At 48.3% G+C, this 22,592-nt stretch overlaps 1 protein-coding gene across 1 annotated transcript; it reads left to right on the forward strand.

The window, feature by feature from the left end:
• Positions 1–18,042: 18,042 nt before the first annotated feature.
• Positions 18,043–22,287, forward strand: Marveld1 (MARVEL domain containing 1). The gene is made up of 2 exons (XM_034509267.2): positions 18,043–20,189; positions 21,386–22,287. Exon 1 carries the CDS (start codon positions 18,258–18,260, stop codon positions 18,777–18,779), a length of 522 nt encoding a protein of 173 aa, XP_034365158.1. The 5' UTR covers positions 18,043–18,257; the 3' UTR covers positions 18,780–20,189; positions 21,386–22,287.
• Positions 22,288–22,592: the final 305 nt, after the last annotated feature.

Below are 22,592 nucleotides of genomic sequence, written 5' to 3' on the forward strand. Positions count from 1 at the left end.
TCCGCGGGCCAATCAGCTGCTGCAGAGGGGGAGGGGCGTGCCTTATCCCTCCCTCTTCCCGTGCCCGCCTCCAAATCAAGTGCGGAGATTCCTTGAGTCCAATCACCCGCGGAGTATCGTGGGGGGGCGGGTCCTCCGGGTCCTCCCCACCCATCCAGCCCACCCGCCCTCCCCATGCCGGGAGGCACCCCCTTGATTGACGTCAGTCCCGGGGAAGGCCAAGCTTTGCCCGCACGCAGGAGGGGCGGGGTCGCATTCCTGACACCGGGTGCGGCTGGAGACGGCGGGCTCTGCAAGGTACACGTGACAAATGCCCCCCCTTTTTTTTCCTGGGTTGAGTCCGGCGCGTGTGGCGTCGAGTTCCTCTGTAAGATCTTGTAACCTACAGTTCCTAAAACTCACTTCATCTCCCAGGCCACCTGGGCCTGCATTAAGAATGATTTTCAAATCTTGTAGCAACTGTGCGAGTTTGGGCCTGTTACCTAAAGGAAGAAGTACTTAACAGTTCTTTGGACATCTTTCACTGCGACCCTTTCCAGTTCAGTTTCCTCGACGGGCAGTAAGAACTGCAACCCTTGCCTTGAGGTAATTAACAGCCTTGCAAGAGGTTAACACTGAACCACAGCTTGGTATGTGACTACAATCATGGTCACATGAAACTGGAAGAAGGTAAAGAGGAGGCACCTCTGAGGACCTGGAAGCCCCGAGAAGGAACATAACCAGTGAAAAGAAGGCGCTAAAGTTTTTAAAACGAGGGAGAGTGGACCTGGGAAGAGTAAAGGAATAGAGGGAAAACATGCTGGAGCCAGAACAGCTTTTCTCCATAGAGATGGAATAAAGCCTGGAGAGTCGCTATAAATAGCAAGGTAGCCATGGCGGGAAGGCTCAGGCAGGCAGTGAAGTTTTGCATTTGCCCGCCCCTCTGAGGGTCTATAAGCAAGGACACAGAGTGATTTGTACTTATGAATAGACATTCTGCCGCCTACCATGGCAGTGTTTGCATTTTCAGAAGATCTCACCAGTTCCACGGAAGCTAGGTTGGAAAGGACAAATGATTGCAGAGGATCCACGAGGCTCTTTTTTAATTCTTCATTGCTGGACATCTGGTCTGTGAGCATGCTGAGAAAATGCTCTACCACTGAGCTACTATGTGCCAGTTCTTGTCTGTCTGTCTGTCTATCTGTCTGTCTGTCTGTCTGTCTGTCTGTCTCATTGAGATAGGTTTTACTTTGTAGTTTGGACTGGCCTGGAATTTCCATCCTCCTGGCTCAGCCTCTTGAGTGCTGGGATAATAGATGTGTACCACCTGGCCCAGCAGTCAGCCTGGAGAGATGCTGTTTCCTTCATTGAGGGCTGGTGTTCCTGTGCAGAAATGTCAGGATGAATGAGTGTCTGGGCAGCAGGTGTAGGCAGCAAGTTTCCCTGACTTTCCTCACGTCAAAGCTGACGTTCTAAGTTTAGTTTCTCTTCTGTAAACGTTGCAGATAGGGAGGAGATGAAGGAGGAGATGCAGGTGGAGAGATGGCTCAGTGATTCAGAGCACCCACGTGGCAGCTTGCAAACGTTTGTAACTCTGGTTTCAGAGGATCTGACGCCCCTCTCTTTCTGTCTCTGAGGGCACCAAGCACACACCTGGTGCATATGTACTCAAGCAAAACATACACATAAAAAGAAACTTCAGAATGCTCCATCAGCTGGGATTTGTGGGATCCTTTTTGCAGGGTGAAGGAGAATTTTCTATTCTTTCTCATCCCGGTGTCTAGCTCCTCCTTGTCCCTCTGCACAGCACAAAACCACGAGAGAATATATCCCTAAGGGTGGCTTGTCTGCTTTTTTTTTTTTTTTTAAAGTCCTGAGGAAATGATAGATAGATAGATAGATATCGATAAAGAGATTCAAGAGCAAGATCACAAGAGAAATTAGCAATGTTTTTCCTCTTAAGTATTACTTGGACCTTCCAGGTTGAGGATGGAGCACTGACTCTTGAACCAGAAGGCTGGGCTTCTCAGACTCTCAGCATATCCATGGTTAAAGGACCTGGGGGTTCTGATGCCACCCGGTCAGATGGGTATACCATGCTGGAATCAGGGACTTGTGACGTCTGAGTCAGATGTGACTAAGGCTGGGTGGACACAGTTTTGCAGGCATGCTCTGGTGCATAGCACACAATGGAACTGTTTCAGTTGCCACAGTTTTATGATTCAGTGTTTCTGACGAGTGGCAGGGGCACTCCCCTCAGGCATGTGGGCCATGAGAAACCTCGCCAGAAATGGGGATATTTGAGAATCACAGGACAGTGCTGGAAACTGTAACTACCAACAAAAAGGGCCCCGATTGTTTGTTTTGAGCCAGTGTCTCTTTCTGTAGCTCAGACAGGCCTCAAATTCCAGATTCTCTTGCTTTGGTCTTCTGGGTTCTGGGATTACAATCTGGGTCCATCCCATAGCTTTATGAGGCTCTGTTTAGAGGAGGATGGCACTGAGGAATGTCCCCTAGTGTCATAGAGAAAAAGACTTGCTTTCATCCAGGGCCCAGATTAAGGTGATAAGAAGGGGACATGTCGGGCTGGAGAGATGGCTCAGCTGTTAAAGGCTAGGCTCACAACCAAAAATTTAAGAAGGGGACATGTCTTAGTTCGGGTTTTACTGCTGTGAACAGACATCATGACCAAGGCAACTCTTGTACAGATAACATTTAAGTGGGACTGTCTTATAGGTTCAGAGGTTCAGTCCACTATCATCAAGGCAGAAACTTGGCAGCATCCAGGTAGGCATGGTGCAGGAGGAGCTGAGAGTTCTGCATCTTCATCTGAAGGCTACTAGCAGCTAGAATGAGAGTCTTATGTCCCAAAACCACAATGTCACACCTACTCCAACAAGGCCACACCTTCTAATAGTGCCACTCTCTGGGCTGAGCATATACAAACCAACACAGGACAAGTGATATGTCTCAGTGGGTAAAGGCACTGCCACCAAGGTCAAGATTGAGAACCAGTTTGACCTGCAGGACCAACGTGACAGGAGAGAACTGACTCATGAAAGTCATCCTCTGACCTCCACAGACCTCCTTGACATTGGCATGGTCTTACACACACACACACACACACACACACACACACACACACACACACACACACAGAGAGAGAGAGAGAGAGAGACAGACAGACAGACAGACAGACAGAGAACATAAATAATAAATAAAATAATAAAATACAATAAAAAGAGGAGGATAATGAAGAAATCTAGGTTGCAAACTTAATAGACTTCAAAAAAAAAAAAAAAAAAACCCTCAGCAATTAAGGTAAATAACACCTCTTTGGGGACAACATCAAAACAGATGCCAAAAACATCTGGGATGAACAAAATAGGAAAATTTAAGATACAGACAGGCCTCAGTTTGTTTTCATGGCTCTGGTTTATTTTGTAATAGACACTCATTTCCCAGCAGCCTTCAGTTCCCAGGCGGGCTATTACAGCAGTGGCTTACAGCAGTGGAGGACAGGAGGTAGCCTGGGAACACACTGGGCAGTTCTGCCTTTGATTAGATTTGGTTGGGGGTTTTATTCACTTTTTCCACTCAGCTCAGGACCTGGGAAGATGTTTGCATGAGGGTATACGGAGCACATGATTGCCTTCTGATTCCTGCACCAATATGGCTCAACCTGGGGTTGTTTTTTTTCCCCAGAGGAAAGTCTAGGAAAGCTTTCTGCTTACTTCCTTAAACAAGTGATTGAACCTTTCTGTGCCTCAGCTTTCTTGTCTTTAAAATGGGAGTGATTGAGGCTGGAGCTGCAGCTTGGTTGTAAAGTGTGACTTAGCATGAGAAACAGGGATTCCATCCTGTGTGCTGCAAAATAAATAATAAGGTGATTAATAAGAAATTTAGTAGTCATGTTACCATGACAATGGAAGGAAGTACTACAGCCTGAGTGCTTCAAGTAGCCACAGACTGAAAATACCATATTTTTCCAATTGCTTTTCTGTTGTCTGTCTGTCTATCTATCTATCTATCTATCTATCTATCTATCTATCTATCTATCTATCTATCTTTCTATTTATCTATTGTGAATGTCTCATGTAGCCCAGGCTGGTCTCTTATCTTAATATAAAGCCAAGAATGTCCCTGAACTTCTAATTCTCTTTTAGCACTAGTTTCTGTGGTACTGGGGATTGAATCCAGAACTAAATCCCCAAGCCTTAGACTGAAAATACTTCAAAGGCAAATGAGGTATCCAGAAGTGGGAGAGCACTTACCAACACATGCAAGATCTTATATTTAAGTCCTGGGATTCCAGTTAAGTAGAGTAAAAATAATTTTATTTTGAGATAGAAAAAGTACAAAAACAAGAACATTGTAAAAACATGAAAAGATGTGTGTGTATGTGTGTGTGTGTGTATGTGTGTGTGTGTTAGTGTTATGCTGGGATCAAATCTAGGACCTTCTGATGCTATTCATGTACTCTACTATGGAGCCACAGTCCAGCACAAATACTTGGCTATTTTATATAAGAGACTTGAACATCTACAGATTATTGTATTTATAGGCACTGTTCTCAGTCCCATCCCCTACAGATCCCGGGAGATCCCTGGATCTCCCTACAAATGCTAGACTAGCATCAGAGCCCCCTCCCTGATGCTCACTCCTCCTGTCTGGCCTCCCTGCAGCCATTGGGGTGATTGGGCCGCTCTTACTCCCTAATGCTGGGACTTGTTCAGATGGTGTGTCTTTTCTTCTGAGAGAGCCAAGAGAATATTCACCTTCAGCTGCCGACAGTGTAACTGGAAAGTCAATTCTGTGTGGGTACGGATGCATGCGGAGGCCAGAGGACAATTGCAGGACTTGGTTCTTGCCTTCCATTGTGTGGACCGTGGGTATTGACTTCAGATTATCAGGCTTATCAGCAAGCATCTCTACCCGGTGAACCACCTCCCCAACCATGATTCAGTTTTTCTTGATACACAATCACGGCAGGCTGTTGCTGTGGTTTGAATCTGAAACGTCTCCCACAGGCTCGTGATTTGAATGCTAGGTACCGAGTTTGTGTTGTGATGTTGAAGACTCCAAGCCAGGCAAGGCCTGGCTGGTGGAAGCCGCTCTCCAGGGGCAGACCTTTGAGCGCCGGACTTTTGAAGATTTTACCCTCGCTTGCTCCAGCCTGCTCTCACTGCTTCCTGCTTTGCTTGCTCCAGCCTGCTCTCACTGCTTCCTGCTTTGCTGCGGGTAGACGACTGAACTCCTCCTGCCTGGCCTCCCTGTCATGGACCGAAATCTCTACAACCATGAGCCATAAAAAGACTCCACCTAAAATGTTTCTGTCAAATTTTTTTTTTATGATGATTAAAAACAAAACAAAATAAAACAGTACAGCTACTATAACAAGATACCAAAGACTGGATGGTTTAACAAGAGACATTGATTTTCTTTCCTTTCTGTGTGCATGTTCAGGTGTGTATGGGCGTGTGTACTGGGGAGGTGAACCTCAGGTGTCCTTCAGTCCTGCAGGTGCTGCTCATCTTTAATTTTTGTTTATTTATTTACTCATCTTTCTTGGAGAGGGAGTCTCTCGTTGGCCTGACGCTTGCCTTGGCTTGCCTTGCCTAGTAGACTAGGCCGGCTGGACAGCAAGCCTCAAAGATCCACGTGTCTCCACCTTCCAAACACTGAGACTACAACTACACACATCCAAAGCTTTTTCATGTGCAAGCACTTTACCAACTGAGCTACCATCCAACCTGAGAAATGCATTTTATTTATTTATTTATTTATTTATTTTTTATTTATTTATTTATTTTTGGTTTTTCGAGACAGGGTTTCTCTGTGTAGTCCTGGCTGTCCTGGAACTCACTCTGTAGACCAGGCTGGCCTCGAACTCAGAAATCTGCCTGCCTCTGCCTCCCAAGTGCTGGGATTAAAGGTGTGAGCCACCACTGCCCGGCATGAAATGTATTTTCTCACAGGTCTGGAGGCCGAGACATTCAAGTTTTAGGTTCTGGGTGAATCCATTTGTGGTGAAATGGGGGTGTTGGTGGTGGACGGACAGCTCCGTGGTAAAGAACACTTCCTATTCTTGCAGAGGATTTAAGTCCAGCTTCTCCAAACACCTATACCTTAGCTCTAGGGCATCCAGTGCCTCTTGACTCCATAGGCGTCGGCACTGAGCTGTACCGGGGGAGACATGTACACATACACACAATTTTAAAATCATAATATAAATGTTTAAAGCAAGTGACAAGAACTCTGTTGCTGACTTCCTTGTAGATGGTGACCTGCTCTTTTGGAGAGGGAGAGAGAAACGGAGGGAGGGAGGGAGAGAATATTTATCTGGGAGGAAGTGATTCATGACTCGTTTCTCTTCCTTCCATTTCTGGTGGGCAGATCTTATCAGACAAGTCCAGTTGAAAGCCAGAGAGAGAAACGAACCCTCTGATGTGGCTGAAACAGGTTGTCCCCCATCCCCAGAGGGCCGGTGCAGAGTAGTAAACAGTGGAGAGGGGTCAGGAAGAGGACAGAGAAAGTGCCAACTGTGTGGTTAACATATGACTGTCAACCTGACAAAGGCTAGAATCACCGGGGAGACTAGCCAGCAGACATCTCTGTGAGGAAGTTTCTAGAGCGGGTTAACTGAGGTTGAAAGATGCCACGCCCCCCCCCCCCCCCAATGTGGATGGTACTATTCCATGGCTGGGGGGTGGGTACTGACCTACAGACAAAGGATGCGACCTGAACACCAGCATCTCACTTCCTGACAGCAGACCAGCATGACCACCTGCCTAAGGCTCCTGCCACCGGTCTCCCTGCCTGATGCACCCTCAAACTGGGAGCCAGAATAAACCCCTTCCCCCTTAAGCTGCTTTTGCCAGGTACTTTCGTAGGCAATAATTTAAGGATGATAGCACTATCTGTTCCTGTTCTAACCCCAATAATCGACACAAAGGCCTATTAAGTTTATTAACAAGCTTTAAGCCTTTAAGCGCTATGACAGGGCAGATACTCATCTATTCTGAGCTGTCTACTTCCCAGCCATGTTTGCTTGCAGTCAGTCTTGCTCTGTGCCGTGTGTGTCCTCAGGGAGGATCCTTGGCAACGTGCTCGTCACAATGCCTCCTGGACCCTCTCCTCATGGCCATCTCTTCTCTTCCTCCCTCTCCCCCTTTTGGATGCTCCTCTGGGATTGGAAATCCCGCCTTCTCTGCCAGGACATAGGCCCATCAGCTCTTTATTAACCAATCAGAGATAATTGGGAACATTCTTTATACAACATAGATACAGGAGGTGGTTCAATACTCATGACAATGCTGGAGTTCAGACTAACTGGCGGGCATCCTGACTGTAATCTGATCTCTGGGCAGCAAAATCAACATCTGAATACACAGTGCCCCAAACCACTTCCCAACATACTTTGTCACAACTAGGAAGGTAATTAACATAACCAGCTAATGATGCAAGCAAACAGAGGCTTGTTCTCTCTCATCACCAGAGAGGCCCAGAGACAGGGAGTGCTTCTAGAATGACCTGTTAAGTAGGGCAACAGACTTGATCATCATTCTGCTAAATCATCTCTGCACACAGGCAACATTGACGCCCATAAACCCATGCGGTTACAGAAGTTATACATTCAACTGGGACTCGGTTTCTTCCCAAGCATCATGCGTTTTACTTCTCTGTTTTACTGTTTTCTTTTTATTTGTTTTTAATTACTATTTTTGAGATGAGATCTGGCTATGTAACCTGGTCTGAAACATGAGCTTCTCCTGTCTCAGCCTCCCCAGTCCTGGAATTACAAATGTATGCCACCTACGTGTAGCCTAGATCTTTTTGAGGTATTACCTTATAAAAGAGCAGTTTTAGTTGACAATCAAATTGAGCACATCATCAGTGAATTCCTAGCTTACAACTCATGCCTTCAAAGCCTTCCCCTCTCCCACCATGCTGTGCCAGAAGGGCATGTTTGTTGTAATCACCAAGGCTACACTGACACAACGTTGTTACCATTTCCTCTGCTGGGTTTTGACACCTGTATCCACCATGGTAATTCCATACTGAGTAGTTTTGCTCTCCCAACCAGCCTCTGCCATCCTGCTCACCCCTTCTGACACTGGCAACTGTCCCTGCCATTTTGTCTTTTATAGCTTTCAGGGTTTCTTTATTCCATCCCACACTTGAGATTAAGCACAGGGTACTTGGGAGACAAGCACTCACCACTGAGCCATACCCCCCAGTCCAGAATATCCTTTACCTTTCAGTTTGGCTTCTTCTGTTTCTATGCATTTAGTGTTCCTTCCTGTCTCCTTGTAGCCCGATAGCCCGTTTTGTTTCATCATTGAATAATCTTCCATTGTGTGGGTACCACAGTTCACATATCAGCCTACCCACTGAAGGACATCTTGGTTGCTTGCACATTTGGGAAATAATGAATCAAGCTTCTCTCTTCTCTATGCATCACTGGACAGACTTTCATGTGGACATTAAACTCACAATTACTCAAGAAAGACTATGCTGAGTTTTATGGGAAGCTATCAAACTGCCTCTCAAAGTGGCTGCTCCATTTGCATTCCCATGAGCCTCTGCTGCTTCACATCCTTGTGTTGCCATTGCTTTGGATTTTGATTTATTACCATTATTATCATTTACATTTTAGATAAAGTCTCGTTATGTAAATATACTGATATTAAACTTGCTGCCATCCTCCTGCCTCTGCTTCTCCAAAGCTGGGATTACAAGTATGCACCCTATACCCAGTTGCGGGTTTTGCACACTTTCACTGGTACTCAATGCAGAGTTTTAATTTGCACTTCACCAACAACATAGGATGTTAAACATTTTTCACACGCCTTTTTGCCATCCATAAATCTTGCTGAAGTTTTATACTTTCTGCTCATTTTTTAAATCTTTTTTAAAAAGATTTATTTGTTTATTTTATGTATGTGAGTACACTGTCACTGTCATCAGACACATCAGAAGAGGGCATTGGATCCCATTACAGATGGTAGTGAGTTATTGTGTGGTTGCTGGGAATTGAACTCAGGACCTCTGGAAGAGCAGTCAGTGCTCTTAGCTGTTGAGCCATCTCTCTGGCTCCCTTTTGCTCATTTTTAATAGAGTGTTTGTTTTCCTTTGTTGAATTTTGAGAGGTGTTCATTTCAGCTGTCCTTTATCAGATGTCTTCTGCAAATCTTTTCTCCTAGTTGTCTTTGCCTTTTCGTTTCCTTGGTAGTATTCATGCATTGATTTTGAATAAGGACAATCTTTCCTCAACTTTATCCATTAAGTTTATCCTCGTATTTCATTAGCTGACACTGGATCATATACTCAGTCTCAGACCATTCCAAATAGAGACATATTGTCATAACCATCCAAACCAGTCCACTCCCACAGTTTACTTCTGCACACATTGCCATGTGATATCTCAATAACTGAATTGCTAACAGGAGCAAAAGGAACCAGCTAGCAGGTGAGCCAGTCCTTTTACCACAGATACTGAGTGTGCTGGACCTGGGAACTCACCAGGCCTAAGTATGTGGGGGGCTTGCTCTTTCTACAGTCTGAACTTCTTACAGGGCCTTACCAAAGGATCGTGCCTCTGTTGTTGATATAGGTAGTGTGGAGTACAGATGGTTTACACCATAGAAAACCCATTGTGTGACACTGCTCGAGATGTGTACTGAAGCCTTTGGACTTCAGTGTGGTGTCCAGCCCCTGAATTTTTGTGGAGTCTGTCTCCTACCCTCCAAATCATGCAAGTTTTACTAACATATCAAACACACTTGTTATTTCCTGATTATCAGAACAACTACATATAATATTGTCACACTGTGTGATACAATATCACACTGTAATGTGATAGACAGGTGTGGTGGTTGGCACACTGTCAAGGTGATCAACATCCATTCATGACAGGGGACCAAAGAATTGGCAGCATGACAGACAGCCTTTCACTAGCTCTCAAGTTCTTGTTCAGTGGGCCCATGAACTGTGGTTCCAGAGATGGAGGATGTTCACTGTGGGCCGCTTTCTGCCCCACCTCTGGGCATGGTAGCTGGGGAGGCGAAACACAGGGAGTATGACTGCGCTCATCCCATGCTAGGCTTCAGGGAAGAGCTGAGGTACCACTGAAGCTGGTGTTCCCTGGCTTCTGGGCCCTCAGTCGCTGCTGGAAAACAACACTGGAACTAAGTGTCAAAGGGGATACATGGGCAACTAAGGGGGTGGGACTGAGTGCTGCTAAACTCCTGAACATTCAGGCACCACTGAGTCATGAGGAGTTGGGAGCAGAGTCAGGGGCCTCAGGCTGAGGACAGTGACTAGCCCGGGGCCGGTGGAATGGGAGCTCCGGCTTTGGCTATCCACGAAACTCCTTAGCTTGGTGGCCGGTGTGGCTGCGGATGCAGATGGGACTTCTGCAACTTCTGCGGGAGACTTAGGCAGCGGCTCTGCAGGCAAAGAAAGGCCTGCTCCATGCTCCCCAGGGCAGTTCTGGATAAAAGAGACAGTCCTTGTTTCCAAACTGGTTATTAGTTGTTCACTGTAGAAAATGGGTGCATATTGACTTCTCAGGGTGGACATTAGATTAAATACCTTTTGCAGGAAGGAAAGTTTGGGAAGGGGAGCTTATTAGCTCAGGGCCTCTAAGTACCTCATTAGCATGGAGAACTCCGGTCTGGGCCTCTGTGACTACGGGTCACATTACCTTATGTGGAAAGTGTGGCACTGTGTTCCAGGCCAGGAATCTGGCAGGTAGCAGGGTACCCACAGAGTTTCCAGGATCTCAACCTGCTCTACCCATTAAGCTTCCCAGCTGGTTTACCACCCCACAGTTTACAACTATATGGCCTCCTCCCCACCAAAGTTGACCTAAATACCCCTATTCTATGGCCCCCAATTCACCATTCACCAAGGGACCAGCAAGCCACCTGTGGCAAATTCATTGTCATTTTCGGGATCCTGAAAGGGTAGATACATAGCAATCACTCTTCTCGCTGTTGAGACCACATATTGGCAAAAAGCAATCTAAGCAAGAAGGAAGGGTTTACTTTGATTCTCAGCTTGAGAGTACAGTCCGCTGTGACAGAGAAGACATGGTGGGAGGAGCATAAGGCAGGGGGTCACGTGGCTTTCTGCAGTCAGAAAGCAGGGAGAGATGAATGTTGGTTGTTGTGCTATATAGTTCTATGTCAATTTAACACAAGCTAAGGGCATCGGAAAAAAGGGAACAGAAATCAAGAAAATCCCTCTGTCAGATCAGGCTGTAGGCAAAGCTTGTAGGGCATTTTCTTAATTAGTGATCAGTGGGGGAGGGCCCAGTTCATTGTGGATGAGGCCATCCCTGGTCTGCTGGTTCTGGGTTCTATAAGAAAGCAGGCTAAGTAAGCCATGAAGAGCAGGCCAGTAAGTAGCATCCCTCCATGGCCTCTGCATCAGCTCTTACCTCCAGGTTCCTCCCTTTTGAGTTCCGGTCCTGACTTCCTCAGTGAGGAACAGTGTTGCAGAAGTGTAAGCCAAATAAGCTCTCTCCTCCCTCAGCTGCTTTGGTCATGGTGCTTATCATAACGATAGTAACCATAACTAAAACAGTGCTTAACTCTCAGTCTCCATTTTGTTCAGTTTCCAGCCCGTGCGTGACGTGGTCTTCCCTACATTCAGGGTAAATAAATCTTACTTCTTCAGTTTATCATCTTTGAAAAACACCCTTGGAGACATGTGTAGGTGTACCTGGTGGTTCCAAATCAGTCAAGTTGACAGTAAAGACTAGCCATCCCAGCCCCAGATCTGAGTATGCCTTCCTTGCCCACAGTGCTTCTGCTAGGACTGCCAGCCACAGACTCAGATGGGGCTTTTTCACCACCAAGGTGTCTTAGTTACTTTTCTATTGCTGTGATGAAACACCATGACCAAGGCAACTTATAGAAGGAAACATTTACTTACTTGGGCTTATGCTTCCAGAGGGATAAGTAGTCCATAATGGGGGGATGGTGGCAGCAGGCAGCAGGTCTGGAGACTGGAGCTGAGGCCTCACATCTGGAGCCACAAGCAGGAAGCAGAGACCATCCTGGAAACGGAGTGAGTTCACCTCCTGTGACACACTTCCTCCAACAAGGACATACCTCCTACAGGTCCCCAAACAGCACCACCAACTGGGGACTAAATATTCAAATGCCTAAGACATTTATCATTCAAACTGCCACACCAAGATTCCCCTTAACAATACTTTAAAAAAAGAAAAGAAAAGTCATGATTTCATCCTACATGATATAAAACAACATGCATAGATTTGATACGTTATGGTTCCGTTTTCAGTCTTGGGTAAGGAGAGGACAAGCTCAGTTGGTGGGGTGGCTTCCACACAAAATGAGGACCTGAGTTTGAATCTTCAGAACTCATGAAAAACAAACAAACAAAAGAAAATAAACAACAAAGCCATGATAGTGAACATCTGCTACCCCAGTGCAGGAGAGGCAGGGATAAGAGGGTCCCTGGGGTTCCTGAGCAGCTAGTCCAGCCAAACTGGGGAGCTCCAGATTCAGTGAGAGCTCAAAAATATGCCTCAAACAGAAAGTCGAGGGTTGGAGACATTGCTGAATGGTGAAGAGCACTGGACTCTCTTCCAGAGGACCTAGGCTCCATCCCCAGCACCCACGTGGTGGCTCAACGCCATCTCTAACTCAGTCAGAAGATCTAACCCACCCTCTTCTGGCCTCTGAGGGCACTCAGCATGTATGTGGTATATAGGCATGCATGCAGGCAAAACACTCAGACACGTTTAAAAAATCAAATAGTAAAAAGCAAAGCAATAGGGTTGAGAGAAGTTCTGGGGGAATGGCTTCATGGTTATGAGCACTTGCTGCAAAATCATGAGAACCAGAGTTCAGATCCCAGCACCTTGCTAGGCATGGTGGCACATACCTTCAATCCCAGCTCTCAGGGGGTTGAGGCAAAAGGATCTCTGTGAGTTCAAAATTAGCCTGAGCTACATAGTGAGTTCCAGGGCAGTCAGGGCTATGCAATATACATATACACATACATATACACATACACATATATAAAATGTATATTTTAGCCCTGTCTTAAAGACAGTGAGAGAGGAGAGAGAGAGAAAGAGAGGGAGGGAGAGAGAGAGAAAAAGAGAGAGGAAGAGAGAGAAAGAGAGAGAGAGAGAGAGAGAGAGAGAGAGAGAGAGAGATTTAGTTGGGATTTTATTACTGTGAATGGACACCATGACCAAGCAATTCTTATAAAGGCAAACATGTAGTTGGATCTGGCTTACTGTCTCAGAAGTTCAGTCCATTATCATCATGGTGGGAAGCGTGCCATCACACAGACAAACATGGTGGTGAAGACGTCAAGAGCTCTACATCTTGCTCTGTAGGCAGCCAAAAGAAGGCTCTTTCCACACTGGGTGGAGCTTGAGCATAAAGACCTTAAAGCCCACCCCACAGTGACACACTTCCTCCAACAAGGCTACACCTTCTAATAGTGCCACGTAGGCCAAGCATTCAAGCACATGAGTCTATAGGGGCCAAACATGTCCAAACCACCAGGTGTGTGTGTGTGTGTGTGGTGTGTGTGTGTGTGTGTGTGTGTGTGTGTGTGTGGAGAGAGAGAGAGAGAGAGAGAGAGAGAGAGAGAGAGAGAGAGAGAGAGAACTAACATAATAAAGCAAATGTCCCCACAAACACCTTCCACTACAGCTCCAGGATGGACAGACATGAGCATCTTCTGGCTCCCAGCCTATCAGAGAAAATGCAAGCAAGCCTCAGGTTCAGGGAAAGACTCTGCTTCAGAGGAATTGGTAGAGAGTATCAGAGAACCCCTGCTGCCCTCTTCTGGCCTCTCTCTCTATGCATGTACTCACATTTGCACACATACACATGTCCATAGTCCTACCCAGACACACAGGGACACATATATAAATAAAGCCTTTTGTTCTATTGCTGTGAAGAGCCACCATGACAACTTTTATAAAGGAAAGCATTTGATTGGGGGTTGCTTACAGTTTCCGAGGTCTAGTTCATTATCACTGTGGGAAGCAGGGGGGCACAAAGGCAGACAGGACGCTGCAGAAGTAGATGTTCAACATCCATATCTGCCGGCAGCAGGATGAAGGGAAGACACTGGGCCTGGCTCGAGCATTTGAAACCTCAAAGCCACCCCTAGTGAAGTAACACACTTCCTCCAAAAAGATCACATGTACGTGAACAAGGTCACCTGTCCCAATTTCTTCAAATAGTGCCACTCTCTGGTGACCAAGCATTCAAATCTGTGAGCCTATGGGGGCCATTCTTATTCAGACCACCAAAGACATGATTTTAAAAATAATTTAGAGAGAGAGAGAAAGATACTCAGTGTTGACGTCTGATTTCCACACACATGTATACACTCACTCAAACATTTAAACATGTACACACACACACACAATGGCCAAATAGTTTATCATTTTCTTTCCTTTTTCTTTTGAGGGAGAGTCTTGTGTAATCCAGGCTACCCTAAAACCTGAGGTTCAGTGGGAAGCTCCATTAACACACCTCGGTCTTTTCTTGATGGCAAGGTATCAGGGGCAACAGTGAGCCCCTGGGGACCTTGTGGCTTCTGGTTTGGCTAGCTAACATCCCGTGGAGTGAGCAGGGGGTGGGCTAAAACTGCCATTCAAATTTCTTTACCACTTGTCCAGTCCCAGACTAATGTCCATAACTCCTGTTCCTATTCAGAGTTCAAGCTGCTTGTGGCCTGGGGAACCCTTGAGGGGCTAGATTAACAAGTCACCTAACTGCAAAACTTCTCCTCTATGGAGAAACATATTGCTTTATCCCGCAGGTTGCAGGCTGCACACACACACAAAAAGGGATCATATGTGTGTCATGGTCTTGTATTCTAGGTATACCCAGGGGAGACATCCAGCAAGCTCAGAGCCCCTGGGGATAGCCCCACCCAAAGTCTGTCTTTGGTTCCTTCTTTTCTGAGTACTATCCACCCACCCTCTATGACACTTGCGACTGAAAATTCCCCAGTTGTCCCATCACAACTCTCTCCTCTTTAGTAGTTTGATTATAACTCTCCTTTCTTTGACTTCTCTCCCTTAGCAACCAGCGAGTGCCAACACTTGAGAACAGGAGTGAGTTCTCTTCCTTATGTTCTCTGTGTTTGCATCTGGCAGGTGCTTAGATTCATTGAGTAGGACAGAATCAAAACTTTTCTCTAAAACGGTATAGTTACACTTTCCCAGAGAGTCTGCTCCGCCTCCTCTTAGAATGTTTTCAAGATTCCAGAGGCTAAAAATATCGTCCCAAAGGTTTTGAAAGAACTCTTCCATGTAAGGAGCCCAGGAAAAACGCTTGGAGCTGAAAGTTCGTGTCCACCAGGTGGCGCCCTAACCCGCAGTCTCCTGATGCCCCCCCTTTCTTTCTTTCTTTTCTTTCTTTCTTTTCTTTTCTTTCTTTTTTCTTCTTCTTCTTCTTCTTTTTTTTTTTTTTTAACGATGGAAGAATTCTCTTTCCCTCCTCCTTGTGTCAGTGGCTTAGGGGCTCCCTGCTCATAGAAATTCCTTCAGCGGCCCAGCATCCAGATTCACCTGCTAGAAGCACATTAGAGTCTCAACCATAGTCAAGGGCACTGAACACATCCCTCCAGGAGCTGCTGAGTTAGGATCAGAACGTGCGGGTCTGGATTCCAGTGTGACACAGACTCTGGGTCCCTGCCAGAGTGGCTGTAAACAGAACATGAGAAATTTGGATTGTGAATGAGGAGTCAGCCTTGTCTGTGTCCTCCTCAGTCTCTAGCAGCTCCTGAGACAAGGTCAGCTGCTTCAACGCTCTGAACCTACTGTCCCTATTGGTGGGTCAGCGCTAAGAATGACATCAACTGGAGCAGTAAATACAACTTCTTGTCACAGGGTCTAACATAGTAAATATCCCTTCCCCAAACCACATATATCTCAAGTCCTTGGCCCCTAAAGTGGTGCTCAATATTTAATAAGCACTCACTGTCTGCTCTCCGCATGAAGTAATTTTGCAGATGAAGTAATCAGGCACAGAGGGTTGGGCAACCCCTCCATGCAATGACATGACAAGTGAGCAATGGCAGGCTTGATTCCAAGGCTGTGCTGTCTTGTGTGGGTATGTCACACATCACGATTTAAGCATTTATAATATATATTTGGAGCGTTCTTGAGTAGTGTATACTCAAGTGTATACCGACCGGCATGGCAGTGATAGGTCAAAGGTTTTTTCTTCAAAGGGGAACCTGGCTGCTGGTGAGGGGACCTACTGTTCCAGGCCACAGGGGTGGGGCTCTGAAGTGTAGGATCAGCTGTGGTCTGATGCAGGCTTTGTCCTGTAGGCAAATGTGGCTTGCTTGGTGTCTTAGGGTTTTATGGCTATAAAGAGACACCCTTACCACTGAAATTCTTTTGACAGTGTCATGTCAAGAGAAGCATGCCAGGCAGCCATAGTGCTGGAGAAGGAGCTGAGAGTTCTACATCTTGATCCACAGGCAGCAGGAGACTGTGTTCCACACTGGGCATAGCTGGAGCATACGAGACCTCAAAGCCCGCCCCCACAGTGACACAGGTCCTCCAGCAAGGCCACACCCACTCCCACAAGGCTATACCTCCTAACAGTGCCACTCCCTATGGGCCAAACAATGAGTTTATGGGGGTCGTACCTATTCAAATCACCACACTTAGATCCAGTGCTATTCCTGTAGCAAATTGGCAAGCAAGTCCACTTATATGTACTGAGGGGCTCCTATATGTCAGACTCAGGCAAAGATCGGTACGCCAGGATAGACCACAGTTTATGATGTAGTAGACTCAGAACTACTGCAGGAGGATGATTCAAATGGAGGCCCAGGCATGCAGATAATTGTCAGTGTGGGAAGCTAGACCCTAAACCAGTAAGTGTTTAAACTGCTAAGAAGTGTCTGGAAAGTAAAGGGCATTCTGATTTCATGTGGGAAAACTGCAAGAAGTGACAGAGTTTGGGCCTGGGTTGGGGAAGGAAGTGGAAAAAACCCAAGAAATTGGAAGTTGGTCGGGGACAGATTATGTAATATGCCACATTGACAAGACAGAGCTCCATACTGTGTTCGGAACAGCCAAGTCAGTTTTGTAACATTGCTGAAGCACAAAGGTTGGCTCCTTGGTGGGGTGGGAGAGAAGAGAAGTCAGCAACCATCACTGGCTTCCTGGTCTGAAACCCTCTAGGCTTTAGGACAATGAAGAAGATGATTTCTCTCACGTCTTGTGTCATGGGAGGCTTACATGAGACTACACATAAAGCATGGGTCCTGTAACGCCAATAAACCGTGGCATCGTTGGGCTCTTACCATCTAAATCAATAGTTAAGCATACCGGATGTGCCAGCTCTTAGACCTAGGCCTGTCCTAACCATGTTAGGTGACATATTCTTAATCTAAGCAAGACACAAAGACAGCCAGGAAGGAACCATCAAAGTGTTTGGCGTTGCTATGCTCTCTGCGCTGTGGGTGAGACAGCTGGGTCTCCATTGAGTGATGGTTTTCTTACTCTGACCAAGAGATCTTCGTGGCAAGACAGTTTGAGGCCAGCTTTGGACAGGACGAATTTGTGGTGGGCAAGTGCAGGGTACTGAGGGTGTCCCAATGTGAACAGCTGTCAGTTTCAGACCTTCTGCTTACTCAGGCTTGCCAGGATGTCTCCAGTCTCCTGTGACTGGAGAGAGGGCTAATCAAGGGGACCCAGCTACAGGCTGAGGGGACGCTGTTGTAGCTTCTTTTTCAACCTAAGATCGAGAAAGACCTAAGATCTTTCCTGACCTAAGATCGGCCAGGCCTGCGAGGCAGGGAGGGCTGGGGTGGCTCCAGATATGGCAAACTTAGCCCAGCAGCCTGGGCAGCCTGAGCAGAAGGCTTGTCATGGGCTGGGGGGGGGGGGGGGGTGCGGGCATTCAGCCCTGGCCGGAGAACGAAGGAATGGGCGCGGAGGAGAAAGGGGGGGTAGCCAGGGTGGAGGGCGCGACGGCAGGAAGCCGGGAGGCGCGAGCAGGGGTGGAGACCAACGAAGGGGACGGCCAAAGAGCGGGTAGGAGGGCTGGAGAGAGGGAGAAAGAGGAGGAGAGAGGGGAGGAAGGGTGTGGAGGAGAAGCAGCTCTCAGGAGTAGAGGGGAGGAAAGCAGGCCTCAGCGGGAGCAGCGGGAGCAGCGGGCCCGGGACTGGGCCGCCCCCGCGAGCAAGGCGCCGCCATTCCGCTGCTCGGGGCGCCGCCGCCGCCGCCACCGCGTCCGGGGGCCATGCTCCCGCCGCCCCCGCGCCAGCCGCCGCCCCAGGCGCGCACGGCCCGCGGCTCCCTACGCCTGCAGCGGGCTTTCCTGCGCGGCCCGCTGGGCGTGCTGCGGCTGCTGCAGCTGCTGGCCGGAGCCGCCTTCTGGATCACCATCGCCACCAGCAAGTACCAGGGCCCAGTGCACTTCGCGCTCTTCGTGTCGGTGCTCTTCTGGCTGCTCACCCTGGGGCTCTACTTCATCACGCTGCTGGGCAAGCAGGAGCTGGTGCCCGTGCTGGGCTCGCGCTGGCTCGTGGTCAACGTGGCGCACGACCTGCTGGCGGCCGCTCTCTACGGGGCCGCGACGGGCATCATGATCGACCAGACGCAGCGCCACAGCTACTGCAACCTCAAAAGCTACCGGCTGCCCTGCGCCTACCATGCCTTTCTGGCGGCCTCTGTCTGCGGCGGCCTCTGCCTCGGCCTCTACCTGCTCTCGGCACTCTACGGCTGCTGCCGTCGCTACCAGGGCAAGGAGGAGGTGGTGTGAGGCCACCCGCTCCACTGCGGCCCAGATCGGTTCGGGGATCCCCCCGAGCCCTTTCTGCCGCCGCCCCGTGCTGGTGCGACCCCTGCACCCTCTCCCCGCCTGCGTTTCCACTGCCCGCGCCCTGGATCCCCGACGTTCAGTTCTAGTCTGACTGCTGTACCGCAGCTCAGCCCAGATATCAGCCTCCAGGGACCGGCGCAGCCATCCAGGGACCGGCGCAGCCATCCGAGACGCCGACACACACACCCAGTTGGGCGGCTCCAGGCAAAGCCTGGAAGTCCCTTTCCCCATACCCTGTCGAGAGCAAGACGTGGACAGGCGCCGCCGCGTAGATCCGGGGAGGCTCCCAAATTGGAACCAGTCTTTGGGCTGTGCCACTGCCCCCTCCCTCCTGCCCTGTAGTCGGAAGAGCATCCTTTCCCTGCCCCCTCTTCCAGCCTAGGGTGGTGTAGAATGCAGTCAGGCAGCTTGCAAGTGGAGCTGGGGACAGGCCTTAGCTAGTGCTGGGATGGATGGTGTCTTTAGTTGTAGTTTGGATCTCTCCCTGCGCAGCCCTACGTCAACGAAGTCTTTGGGTGGGGTCAGCTACAGGAGTGGTGGAAACAGCAAAGGCCCGCGGGCTGTACCTTACTTAAAGAGGCAAGTCTTCTCTCCGCCTTTATCCTTGGGGTTCATTCAGACTGGACCAAATGTACTAACTTCCCTGGCCTCTCAGATGTCACTCACCAGCTTCTGCGGCACCCCACCTTTAAAGTTTGCATTGGGGAATCCCACGTGACCAACGGAGATTGTTAAGGTGCTGTCCACCTCTTTGGGAGCCTAGATCCCGCTCTTGAGAACAGCTGTTTTAAGGTTAGAGCCACACTCTTTCTCTAAAGCAGTGGGTTGTCTAGGGAGCCGTTCCTGTGCTACCTCCCAAAGAAGGTTTAGAAGGCAAATGGGTCTGTCAATGGTGCTACCTTCCTGCACAGATTCACAATGTTAGCGTAATGCGGCCTCTCTGAGAAATCCCACAGGTATCACGGCCACACATGGTAATTCAGTTTACTAACTATTGGGCCTTAGCCATTCCCGCCGCAAGACTGCGCCTGTGCTGTCTAGGTCATTCCCACAGGTTGTCCCACTGAAGACTGGGAAGCTCTTTTTCTCCTGGAATTTCTCTAACTGGGGGTCCATCTAATGAAAGAACGGGGCTAGAGACCCATCCCCAGCCAGAGACCCAAGTACAGTTGAATATTCATTCACATTGTTGGAAACATGAAGCCAAGGATATCCAGATGATCTCCCAGTCCAAAGGACAGTCGCTTGTAAGAGATCCTGGCACCGACTCTGAGCAGCTAGCTGGTGGGGTGAGTTCTGCCACCAAACTGAGATCTAGACCTGGGGTGGACAGCCGGTGCCACCTCTAAGGTAAGACATTTTGGATAACTGTGAAGTGCCATAGACCTCTAGTAGGAAGCACGGGGCCACCTCCTCGTCCAAAGTGAAAGTGACTTTATTCACAGAGTATAAAGAATGACACTGATAACCACAAGGGCCAGAGATGTGAAAACCCGCTGTGGTTACTAACTCAAGCTCAGCCTTCTCTGGAAACACAGGACATAGGACACTGTGTGTTAGAGATGGAACCCAGAGCTCCTGTCATGTTTAAGGAGCACCTGCCATAGAGCCACACCCCAGGCCCTGCAAGTGACAGAGCCACACCCCAGCCCCTGCAAGTTCATCTCAGTGGTGGAGGTGTGGGATTGTCTGTGGCCATTATAAAGTCGGTGACTGGAGTATGAAATTTATGTAGCACTTACTATAGCCCTACTGTGTGGATACGCTGCTTGAATGCATGTATTCTTTGTATACTACTGTGAGATCAATGCCCACGTCTCCTTGGTGATGAGTGATGGAGGTTGGCTTTGAACCCTCACAGTCCAGTTTCTCCAGTACCAGGCTATATTATGTGCAGTAAGGGTCAATACCTATTTGATACAGCTAATACTTTTTCTGAGGCTAAGGTATGGCTTGGTGGTGCCATCATGTGCAGTATGTATGAGGTCCCTGGTTCAGAGCCCAGCATCTGAAGTACTTTTTCCTAAATTGGTAAAAAGAAAAAAAAAATGCAGAACCTAAAACTTACCCTTATAACCAGCTTTGAGGGCAGTTTGGTGGCAGTGAGGACAGTCACACAGCACAGCCATCACCACCGTGTGCCTCCAGAACGGTTCTCATCTTGCAAAACAGAAAGTCTGTACCCACTAGGATTATGGGAGTTTGAGCTGGGTATGCTTGCAACAGGCATGTAATCCTAGGGTGTTGGAGGTTATGGAGGGTAGATTATGAGTTCAAGCCCAGCCTGCGTTACATAGTTCCAGGCCAGCCCCAGTCATAGGGTAAGACTCTATCCTTCAAAGAAACAAAACAACAAAATGGTTTGTTGATGTTTGTTTTCTTTCCTCTGGGAAATCCCAGAGCATAACCTCCTGTGTTCTTCTGCTGCCCAGCTCCACAAAGGATAACTTTCCCTCCCTTCCAACCAGAGACTTTTGCGGCCTGGGCCTGGGGTGAGCTTTACTGGGACACCTTGATAGCCAGTGACTTTTGTTCTTATGTTTCAGGTTTCCATGTTGCTGAGGCCTCGAAGACTCCCAGAGCAGTCAGAATGCCACAGCCCTGCTTGATTGGCTGAACCAGCCTGCCTGGGGCCAGCAGAAGGTCTGGGAGTCTTTGCTGCTGCAGGGCAGATGGGAAACAAGCTGTCTCCTTTGCAACTGTCTGGTGGAAGAGCCATGGTAGAGAAGATTGGTTTCTTTCTTAATGCAAGAGGATTCCCAAGCTCCTATGTTATAATTTAGGCACGAGATCTGGTCACTTGAGACTGAACTCTGCCCGTCTCCCATTTCCTAAACGACAGGTCTCAGTTCTAACTCCCATTCTTCACCTGTTTGCCTTTCTTAGATCACTGTCTAAGTTCAGGTCCAGTCCCTCAGGATCTCCTCAGTCCCAGGGCTCTGGGTCTGAGGCCAGCCGAGCGTACTCAGGAGCACACAGCTTGGCCTTTCTGGTGCCTCATATACCCTAATGTGCCTGTAGCATTCTGGAGCTCACTAGCTCCTCTTGATGTGCCTTCCGGTTTTGCTTCCAGCAGCTTGGTGGCCCCTCCGTTTGCCACATGTGAGAAGCACAGTTAAGATGACTATGACACCCACCTTTCCTCAAATGGCTAAGTACGATCACCCTGATGTGGCCCAGAGCATTTGGAAACTGGCAGTCCTCTCCCTGGCTTACTTCTCTTGACACCAGGACTGGGGCCAGGCCAAGACCACCCAGACAGCGCCCAACCATAAGTCTGGGGCCTCGTGTAGGCCCAGGAAACAATTTCTACAGTGTGTATAAAGGCCAGGCAGGGGTGGGTCTTGGTGTAGGGAGGGTGGTTAGAGAGAGGGGCCGTGTGCCTTATCCAGTAGTGTATTCATGGTTACCCCAGCATGCTTTTTGGAATAAAGTTTGTTTTGTCTGATCTTGTGTTTGGGTGTTACATCCTGGTCTTCTGTGGTAACTTTCCGCTGGGTTCTCTCGGCATTCAACCCTTGCCTTCTGGGAGAGGAGGGAAAATGAGCTAACAGCTTTCCACTGTGGCGAATCAGGGCCCGAGGACAGGATCCAGAAGAAGAAACTTTTTTTTTTTTTTGTTTTGAGTTGGTGCTGAAGGGAACTACAGAGCTTTCCTCCCTGCTGTTTGCTCTCTACTGACCCTTATTCATGAGTGCCACTCCCTGTCAGGCTGGGAGTGACTGCTGTAGAGCCAGCAGGGTTGTCTTCTGG

Source organism: Arvicanthis niloticus, chromosome 1 (genome assembly GCF_011762505.2).
Source record: "Arvicanthis niloticus isolate mArvNil1 chromosome 1, mArvNil1.pat.X, whole genome shotgun sequence".
Taxonomy (NCBI): domain Eukaryota; kingdom Metazoa; phylum Chordata; class Mammalia; order Rodentia; family Muridae; genus Arvicanthis; species Arvicanthis niloticus.

Excerpts from the sequence above, each read along its gene's own strand:
- Marveld1 (XM_034509267.2), top strand. The coding sequence starts at position 18,258 with ATGCTCCCGCCGCCCCCGCGCCAGCCGCCGCCCCAGGCGCGCACGGCC.